The 11,114-nt window shown below is 33.2% G+C and overlaps 1 protein-coding gene across 8 annotated transcripts in view; it reads left to right on the top strand.

Moving 5' to 3' along the window:
• Rbcn-3B (WD repeat-containing protein Rbcn-3B) overlaps window positions 1-7,710 on the top strand; it is a 117,915-nt gene extending 110,205 nt beyond the window's left edge. For 6 of the 8 annotated variants that reach the window (XM_069831838.1, XM_069831876.1, XM_069831885.1 and 3 more), the window contains 3 exons: window positions 891-1,073; window positions 2,694-2,819; window positions 4,727-7,710. In XM_069831838.1, the coding sequence (XP_069687939.1) occupies window positions 891-1,073; window positions 2,694-2,819; window positions 4,727-4,909 (492 nt within the window). In that variant the 3' untranslated portion in view covers window positions 4,910-7,710. The remainder of the gene's footprint in view (window positions 1-890; window positions 1,074-2,693; window positions 2,820-4,726) is intronic. The other 2 variants (XM_069831852.1, XM_069831894.1) reach the window with 1 other exon arrangement.
• Window positions 7,711-11,114: the final 3,404 nt, after the last annotated feature.

Raw genomic sequence — 11,114 nt, forward strand, 5'->3', positions numbered from 1 at the left:
GTCGCACTAATCTAGTAAGTGATCCAATAATAAATATAAATGTAACCCATCTCCACCAAAACATAAACTGCACCTTGACTTGAAATAATTGATCAAAATTGAATTATGAAAATTTTTAAACCCTAAAAAGATCTTCATTATAACGGCGGTATACATGCAATAAATCTTGGTGAGGTTCAACACGGACTATCGATTCCTCTAAAAAGACTAAAATACCGCCAAATTCTTTAAGTTTCAAGACCTTAACTAATACTACCTAGGTTAAAAATAATTTAATAATTTATATCTAAAATAGTAGGGTATCTAATCCTAGTTTAAAACAAAAGATTTTATAGCCTCAAATATAATAAAGTCATAATAAGCATTAAGATTTCACCCAAAAACAATAAAATAAGCTCAATAGGCAGTCGCCTGAAACTCCAATTAATTGTATTTGTTACTTTTGTGTGATTGCTCATTAATATCTATTGATAACATAATATATGTTTGCATATATACATCATGGTACACATATATGCATTCAGTTAATAGTAAAATTCTGTGAAATATTTTTGTGCACATGCTTACACACCTACTTGCTTAATCATTATATTTTTCAAACTAATAACTATACTTTACTTACAAATGGCTTTTAGAGAACCCAGAGGTTCACATAAGCCTGCCATCGATCCCTATCCTGAGCAAGATTAATTCAGTCCCTAGTATCATATCCCACCTCCCTCAAATTCATTTCAATATTATCCTCCGATCTACGTCTTGGCCTCCCCAAAGGTCTTTTTCCCCTCAGGTTTCCCAACTAACATTCTATACACATTTTTGGATTAACCCATACCATACTTATACTGTACTATAACTATAGTATACTTAAAATTTGTTTTCCGTTTTTTCAGGTTGTGGATATTGTGTTACATTGTTTAGATCCAGGACACCTCAAAACAAGAGGCCTTGCAGAGGTTTTTCCTGCAGTTTGTAGATTTAACCAAGTGAGCCATTGTCCAAGCACACGTCGCATAGCTGTTGGTGCAAAGAATGGCCAGGTTGCTCTCTACGAATTACGATCACAGAAATGCCAGGTAGTTTTTGCTTATAAGAGAGTGTTCACAAGAAATTATTCTTTGAACATCAGTTCCTTACATCTTGTTCTCATGTCTTCACGAACTTTGGTATTTCTGTCTTTTTAAAAGGCAACAGAATGTCCAGTTTTCAATGGAGACTTTACAAATATGTAAGAAGATACTGTTTTAATCTAATGGCGGTAGTCTATCATAATATTGACTGTCCTAAGTCAGCATAAAACAGTAAGATTTATCATATTAATTTCTTTGTAAATAGATTGTAACTGAAATATTGAAATCTGTATAGTTGATATTCTTTATGTAATTTCTCTTTGAAACTTCAGAGATTGTCAGATATGAAGATAATAATACAAAGATGAGAGTGGTTGAGAAGCTGAGGTACTTGGAGAAATCTGTCTCTGAACACATTCTTCTAACGTGAACCTCTCAGAATCTACCAGAAATTCGCCACAAGGGTTAAATATCAGTTCTGTCCCAATTAGCCTTTGCCCCCCCAATAACATATTAAGATAAAAATAACAAAATATATTTTGTTTAAATGTTTTATCCATTTTTGGTATGTATAAATCTGTTTCCTGCTTGTGACATTACATAATTTAATGCCATAATCAAAATTCCTTAAACTACTTTTTTTGTCATCCATTTACAGTTCCTTGTATAAAGTGCAGCTGGCTAATCCTTGATAGTGTTTTGTGGTATATCAAAATATAAGTAATGTAAAATTACTTTTATCATCGTCTGTCATACTGTAATGTTAGGTATGATAATGACTTCCGCATTACAGAAATGGATTTCAGCTCTTTCAGACAGATGTTGGGTGACCATATCTGGAGGCATTGGAAATCATCTAGCTTGACTTCAGTCTACAGTAAATCTGTATATTTATCAATTTGGGTCCTCATTAAGAGAGATGTTACATTGATTTTCGTGAGCTATAAGATGCAGAATATGAGAATAAAATATTATTCGATTTTTCCATCCCATTCACTATAATTTCTGGTTTTCATATTAAATAATATCTTACATCTGTTGATTGTCTTTTATTAATACTTACAATTATTCCTGTTAACTTTTCTTTGTTTATATTTCTTAATTCTTACAACCGTAATTTTAGAGAAATACCTTTTTATTTTCTGTTTTAAATATTGCAATATGCAAGTAAATACGTTACTTCATTCATCATTTAACCTCATGTCATTAGCTATTCACATATTCACAGCAGTACGAAACTTGTACTTTAATATTTGAGACTGAGTTAGCTTAACTTTGATACTTACTATACTGTTAAAAGTGAAGCAGGACATTTGTTCATATGTTTTAAAATTATTCCTAGGTTTGAGCTGGTAGAAGACTAGCTCTGCAGATGGCATCAGAAAATCGGAAACACTGCAGAACAAATGCCTAAATACATGGTTATTTTATTGGTATACAAAATGGAGGCAAGCGTTAAGGGGATAAATTTATGCAATTCAGTTTTAAGTTAACTTTTAAATTCATTAACCTTATTTGTATACTAACTTATATTATTTATTACTTACCAGTACTGGTTTTTATCATTATGTGTCCATTTATTTTAACCATTGCACTCATTAAACTCCCTTTTGTAATGTTTGAAAGGTTTCCCTCAAATACTTGCAGATGATTGCCGCCCATGGGGCAGCCATCACAGCCAATACATTCTCACCAGATGGGAAATATCTTGCCTCATACAGCTGTCATGAGAATCGACTTTCCTTTTGGCAGGTAAAGTGATTCAAAAGACTCTTCATTTTTATAATAAGATAATCATTAAATCTTAAGTACTGACTGCGGAATCAAGCTAATAATTGTAGTTTGTAAGAAGATTAAAAGATTACGAAATTTACACATAAATGCTGAAGCAATGATGTTGTTGTTGTTTTCTAATGCCAGGCGTTTGACAATAAAGTCATTTGACCTCTTGCACTCCAATATTTTTCAAAGATATTATCATGGTCAGCCACTGAAGCACAGATTTTGAGGTGTTCCAAATCCATTTCTTGGTTTGAGTTGCACAATGGCAGTTAGGGGACTGATATATTCTAATTCTATGCAGGTGTTTGGCCAAACAATCATGGCCTGTTGCCAATCTAAATGAAGCTACAGACGATTTTCGTGGTAAATCGGGAATTAACTGTGGATTATGATGCAGAGAGTTCCATTTTTTCCCTTGAGATTGTGTTATCAAATTTTGTTTGTTGAAGCCTAAGTATGTAGATTTAATAAATCTTTTCACAGAGTAATATGTAGATTTAGTAACAGGTCTGTAAATAGCAGTGCTGCCCTTCTTTGCTAGTGCACATGCGTGGATTTCTCCACAATTCAGTGATCATGGTACAGGGTACATTTTACCAGAGGTGGTGTTTCCACAGAGAGTTGGCAGGCCTATTGCAGTAGATTATGATGATATATGAGAAGTGATGATGGAAGTTTAATTAGGATTGAGAAGAAGTTGGAAAAGTATATTTTTGTTGTTGTTTAGTCAACTGTCCAAAGACAGGCACCACTTATAAGGTAACTAGGCCAGAAGATAATGGGGTAGGGTGGCTAGTTCCTTTCCTCCTCCATTGCGTACATTACCGACCAGCTACATGTAACACTAGTCAGACTTCAGATCCATACAAACAATTGTTCTTCCTCTGACACACATCGTCAAGTGAGATGTACTGCCTGATAATAGATGTGCATATCAGCCAGAATCTGTCAGAGGATTTTGTATATTATTTCGTCAAAATTTCATTTTTCTACCAAGAGTATTTCTTTGTAAAGGATTTAGGCCTACACCTCTATCCTAAAATTGAATTGTACAATAGAATGAAAACTTAATGATTAATATGATTATAAATATTGCAACACTAACTGTTATTCATTTTTTTGTGGTTCGATGGGTATAATTTACAAGATATGTTTTATATATCTTGATTACACAACTTTTAACACTATATCATTTCGGAATATGTATTATATGTCTTTCTCGTGTTAAATTCTATCATATCTGGTTAACATGTTTCGGTCTGTTGTTGGCCTTCTTCAGAACTGGTTGTTGCTGGTCTTGGCACCTTTTATTTTGTTTCCTGTGAGGATGTGTTTGTATAGTGTAGTGTGGAGTCAAAGAGTGTGTGTGTTCTGAAATTGTGTCCAAATGAAATTCTCAACACACAACTCAATATCAGTGGGAGAGGGGGTGGTCGCAAACAAATGTCTTGCTCAAAAGAGGGTCACACCATGAAAAAGTTTGGGAACCACTGCTTTAAATACACTAGTAATTAACACGAACAAAGTAAGATTTTAATTTGTGCATAATTTTCATTGTGTTCTGATGTGCAGATTTCCTAGCAGTACACTTACTAGATTTGGCAACATCGCTTTGCACAGGCATTGGCTGTCCATTTGCCATGAAATATTGCACTCGGTATAGTGCATATATGTGAATTATGAGTTTACTTTAAAGTACGTGTGTTTGGAAATTAATGGCACATCATGTAATAGTAAATATAAGTATTTCAAAGAAAAACAAGTCACATCTCTCCAGTTCTGATCCTCTGAAAACAATTCAACGAAAATTAAATAATCATCATCTATATTGAAATGTTGTATAATGTACAACGATATGTTCCAAATTTCTGTTTCAGACCTCAACCGGAATGTTTGGATTGGGAAATTCACAGACTCGTTGTGTGAAATCATACTCAACAACTCCTATAGCTGATGTGTCACGCCTAAATCCCATGCGACTGGCTCGTCTGATTTGGATTAACAATCGAACTGTATCACTGATGCTCGCTGATGGCTCCGAGACTCGATTCAATGTATAGATTGTTTCTTTTTCTTGATACCAGATTGAAATATACTGTGGTGTATGTACATGTTTATTAATCCCCTTTGTACAATGAAAGAAGACTCTTAGTGTATGCAGAAATTAAGTATTGTCACTTCGTCTTTTAAACTGAAATATGTAGTGCAGCTATTCATATGTTAATTTTTTCACAAAGAAACTTGGAAGAATTGTTCTATATTGGTTTTCAGTTTCTGAATCTGTGAAACAGGAAGTAGTTTTATGGGTGACAAGGGTAATGACTACAGCATTGGCATATAGAGAACAAAACAATTTATCAGAATTTCTGGTGCAAAATCTTATCTGTTAGCAATATATTGGCAACAAAGTTACCCTGCCAGTCCACGTGAGTTATATTTATGTTGCTTTGTGAATGACTAAGCAGTTCGTGTGTTGTTAATTTACTATCACTATAATTAAATTATTATCCAAATCTCCCGCAATACTCGAGCTTAAAATATGCTGCAACAGATGTCGAATCTTGCACCACTTTGTAGCACTATGTGACAAGAGAGCCTTTGTTGGCCATCACTTCCAGTGTAGTCGTTTCAAAGACTGAAAACAAATATAGGAATGAGGCTGAACTTTGGGTACCGGTACTTACATTATATCAAGGAATATTTTATATACAAAACTTAAGAGAAATCGTATGTTTACAGATGAAGGGTGATAATATGATCAAATTAAGATATTGTTAGTTTCTCAGAATTGAACTATAAGTAATTTAATATAAAATTCTCCTGGATATTTTGAAAGCACCACGAGTTATGACCTTTCTTGTGTTTTCAAGAACGTATGTTATGATTGTATTTAATGTAAAATATAGTGCGAATATTGATATGCATTTAAGCAAATCGAAACAAAAACAAAATATAGAAAAATACAATGGAATTGTGCATTTCAAGATACAATGTCAAATAGCGAGAAATTTCAAGAATGTGCGCAAAGTTGTGTATACATGGTTCTGTAATTTCTCTTCATTAATAAATGTAAAATGCCTGTTAATTTAAATTAATAACACCACAATAAGGCAACTTGAGTTAAGTATTGAACAAGTCGTTCATGACCACTTAATAACTCTTGATAATATGTTGTTTCCAGCATTGTTTTCAAATATGATAACATTCCACACATACTCCAAAGTGCCCTTTTTATTTAAGCAATATAATAGTTCGAGTTGCCATTTACAGTAAATTAAAGTAAAGTTCTGTCTTTTCAGGGAACAGTTTCCTTGAGTATGAATTTTGTATACCAAATTCAATGAAGTTATTTAAGCAGTGTGATATCTAAAGTATAGGAGTAGAAATAGGTCAAATATAGGCTAGATAAATGGCATACTGAAAAAGAGAGAAGGGAGAACATAATACAGTATTAAGGTCACACTATTTGAGTATAGAGACGAAAAAGTAAATCCCAGGATATATTAGCCAACAGCTGGTGTATAGGTAAATGGCTGAGGTGTAATAATTAAGGAGTTCTGACAAAGATGGCATTTGTACTGATCTGAAAGGCAGTTTTGTTGTTGATCCTTATCTCTTCATATGTTCTCTTTTCGTGAGTCTGGAAAAAAAAATGAAATGAGATACATTGGGATGATTATTCTATTGAAACATCCTCTTATTACTTATTAGGTTATTACTTTTAACCATTCCATTTACTTTGTGAAACTCCTACTAAACCATCTTCTGTTTTTGCTCTATTATTTTAATTTTCATTTATATTTAGGAAATATGCCATTCATCTAGAATTGAGAATTTTTTATGATGATGAGTATTTAAATATAATGAAAGCATTTTTTAAGCACACAAAGCACTGGTTTCAAATGAAAATTGAGTTTACTGATTACTGGACATAGCAAATCACATTGTACCGTACTTTATTTTTAAGTTCATCTTTGTCTTGTTGTTCTCTCTGCAAAAGAAATTGTGCTTTTGTATTCTGGATCCTAGTGGTCAGCTGTAGATGTCGGCCAGATGTCCAAAACTGGAAACTACTACTAGGCACTAAAAATTGAGAATAGCACCATGTATGTGATGTCTCTTGGAAAGGTTTTTAGACATGGTTCAGAATATTCTGAAGTCTAACAGTAGAGAACTGAATCACGTGGACTGGAGCATGCATATTGTAAACTGCGAGCTGGCATGTGACAGATAAGACGATTAACTGTATGAAAACAAATTACGTAGTAACAGCTTTTTGTTAATGATCTTAACTTTCACTTACATGTCAATGCATAGTTTACTAGATGCATGTTTACAGTTCATGTGACTTAGTTCGCTATTGTTATATTTCGGAATCAGACCTTCCCAACAGACAGTTCACTCAATTTAGTATACTCCATGGCATTCTTAACTTTTAGTGCCTAATCATCCGATGTCTGCTCATTACAATATGAACTCTTCGTAACATAATATTGTGTAATCATCTTGGACAGGAGTACTCATCTTTAATCGCATATTCCCCAAGAGAGAACTGACAATAGAAAATCGTAAGAAAACTTACACAATTATGAAATTGGTACCTTGATTCATTGTTCCTATTTAAAAGAATTTACGCATTATGAAGTCAGTCTGTAATCTTTCCATACAAAATGTGTAATAGCTGTTTATTGTTAAATAATAAATATGTTTGAATATTTGAATTTGTTCACACAATTTATATACAGTATATGATGACAGTAGTGAATGATTTGCTGAATGAATATCTTCTGTCTTGCAATGAATTAACATAGATTTTATTTATTATGTAAATAAATGTTCAAATATAGAAACTAGGACGACATTCCATAGTCTACATTCTTTCACCTCAAAATGTTGAAACAATAATAATAATAATAATAATAAACAATGTCTTGTTTCCGTTAATTTTGCACTTCCAATTTAAATAATGTTTTATAGTGGAAATATTCTTAGGAGAATAATTTTCGTGATTGTGTCGAAAAGCGCAAATCCTAAACTCTAAATTCTAAAATCTAACTAGATAACATTTGTGTAGCAATAATGTTAGTGACCAAACCACTTATTTTTAGTGATCGGGAATTTTTCAGACTTGGAAATGTTCCATTATTTGGGAGAGGGAGAACCTCTGCTTATGATCGGTCATAAAAATTGTCTGCAAGCCGATTACAACAATGGGCGTCTAACCTTCTGTTCTCAAAACTGAATGAAATAACATCTGTGTTGCAGATATCAGTGACCAATTAGTTGGGAAGAATAAACAATTTTTGTCTCTTAAATTTAAGATTTAAAGCCAACGAGTTAGATACTATAGAGAGGCCAAAGACCTCAGAAAGTTGAAGACAATTGCACATTGGTCCGCCATGTTTCGGTTAGTCAAAACAAAGGGGCGTGGCTCGGATGTTGTACGAAATGACTGTGATGTAGTATTATTGTGAATTGAGTTACATATTAAGATTATGTTAATAAGTAAAAAGTAAAATACACACAAAACTTTATGTTTTATAACAGCTGTAGGCTTATGTTTTATTAGTTTCACTAAATATAGCCCAGATATTAAATGACAAGCTATACTCGATGCAACCAAAGCAAGACAGATGAATTTAATCGGCAGAAGAAAAATAAATAATTTTTTGACTTCGTCACAAATTTAATGGCCTTACAGCTAATCTAACCTAATATGAAATTATGTAATTCAGTGCTCACCAGGTGATTTCAAGAGAGACGACGTATGTAACTAATAGGATTAAAATATAGGAAAGGTAGTGGCGAAAATTAAAAAAAAAAATCCAGTAATTAAGTTATTGAGAAAAATTCATTTGAAATTGGAATTAACACAGAGAACTTTTGAAAACTGCAATTATTAAAACTACAAATAACCTCTTAGCATGCAACATAATAATTAAAGAATGACACTAATAGAAAGTTACTCATGATCATAACTCACCACATTTATTGAAACGATAAGATACTTACGATTAACATTGTTATCAGAAACAACAGGAGCCACAGCTAGGTACACTTCTTTTCGCGTGATGGAGACATTGTGTAGTGTAATATAATTTGAAACAAATATTGTCGCGTGATGGAGACATCGTGTAGTCTAATATAATTTGAAACAAACATTGATCTCACACGTGTCTTGCAACTAGGCAGAGGCTTTTGCAGAATAAAACTGTTCTTACATTATTTTGAACAATAATGACAAATTGTGTGTGATGCAAGTGCTAACTTTCCTCTTTGTTAACAAAAAGAGCCCTACGCATTAATAAAAAGAAAATTGGAGTAGGCCCTATAAACACAATAAATACTAAACTCTTGATGGTACAAACTTATTAATACAGATATTTCGCTTATGCTCAGTCCGTCTTATCTTATAATTCTCTGCAGCAATGGTACCTGTATTGAGAGGGTTTAATTATCCAGCAATGAATATTATGATTTATGGTACATTTCATTTAAATCCGAGGGAATTAGACATTTTTGGAAATTTTAAAATCTTAATTATTACTTTTTCATTTATAAATCAGCTTTTTACAAAACCTATAGCGAAATGTTTAAATTAAATATTGATGTATCTGAAAAATATAATACATGTACCAACTCGTTGCAGTGTACCTTTGATAAGCACTCCTTGCTGAGGCTGGCAGTACTATAGACCGCCATGTTTTTTAGGGAACGATCCATAGTACTGTTGGCCTCCGCAGGGAGCGCTTATAAGAGGTCTTCAGCCTCTCTATAGTATCTAACTCGTTGTTTAAAGCACCCATTTCTAAATACTGAATTCATTGTGAATACTGTATCTTCGCAAATTCGCATTGCTATGTGTAAGTGCTTGTTTCAAAACCTGAGTGTCGTGATTTTTTAAAAATAATAGGTAAAGAGATTTAAATAAATATGAATAAAGTTCAAGAGGCTTTGCTGATAAAGAATTACAGGTTTTCCAAAACAAACTTTTAAGATTGATTACAGGACTTCCCAGAGTAACACCTGTTAGATTGATTCATAAAGAACTCGAAATTTGGAGAATTCAAGAATATATTTCTAATCACGCATTCTGCACGTACACCAAGTCGTACAGCAGTACCAACCCACTAATTTCTTCACTAGGTAACTACAATTCTGGTTTAGATAAACACAAACGACCTAAAAGCATACCCACATTCTAGCTTGGAATGGCAACGTACAAGACACAAACCAAATTGAACATTAAACAACAAGATAACTTTGCAGACAAACATAAGTATACCACTGCACTAATAATGTTATTTCTCTGTTTCAGGGCCATCACATTATTGGTTGCATAGGTATATGTATTGTAAATGTTTTATTTATTATTATGTATTTGTATTTCTAATTATGATTAAAAGCCAACCTTCCTCCTGAATATATACATAGGCTATCCCAATGAAGCCAATTGGCTTGTCGTCAGTACGACACCTCATCCTGCTCAAGGTTTTTCTGTGGTTTCCCTTGAGTAATAAGACAAATGTCGGGATGAGCCCTAAAAGAAATGGGCCACAGACCTCTTCCCTTCCCCCACTCTTCTCTCCTACTATCACAAAGAACTTGCTAATTTCTTAGATAATCCTGTAATATGATAATAGGGGAAAATAAATACACTGTAAGTTCACAGGGCTAACAGATTCGAAGCTGGGTACCTGGTTCTAATGAAGTGCACTGGTAGCAACAAAAAACATGGGGGCATGAGATAATTACTCAGCCTGTCATTATAAATTCACTTCAATTGAAGTCCCCAATTTAAAAGAAAAAAAAAGACTCTGCTAAATTTTTGTATTAAGAAATTCTGTACTGAAGGGTTTGTAATGCTACAATTAGTAATGTATCTGACTGAAGTTCACAGAGCGATCTCCAGGATAAGTAAAAGGAGGAGAAAACTACCAGCACACAGAAGAATATGTCTGCGTTCACTTGTAAGTACATGGACAACTACTTAATATTTGGTTTCATACGATGCCACGATCTCAATATGACATTTGTACTGCTGTTCTGGGAAATGAAGCCATTGCAACTTTCTCGACATCCCAACACAAAGCATTATCCGATCTAGTCAATAAACACATAGAATTTTTCGTGTGTAAAAGAGATACACTTAAAATAGAAAATAAAATTATTTCCCAAATTTTAATCACTGATACTTCACTTCTGACGACGTACTATTTAATATCATTAAAGATAGTGAAATGTGAAAGTCCATATTTGATTGGC

The sequence above is a fragment of the Periplaneta americana genome, chromosome 1 (genome assembly GCF_040183065.1).
Source record: "Periplaneta americana isolate PAMFEO1 chromosome 1, P.americana_PAMFEO1_priV1, whole genome shotgun sequence".
Classification (NCBI taxonomy): Eukaryota; Metazoa; Arthropoda; class Insecta; order Blattodea; family Blattidae; genus Periplaneta; species Periplaneta americana.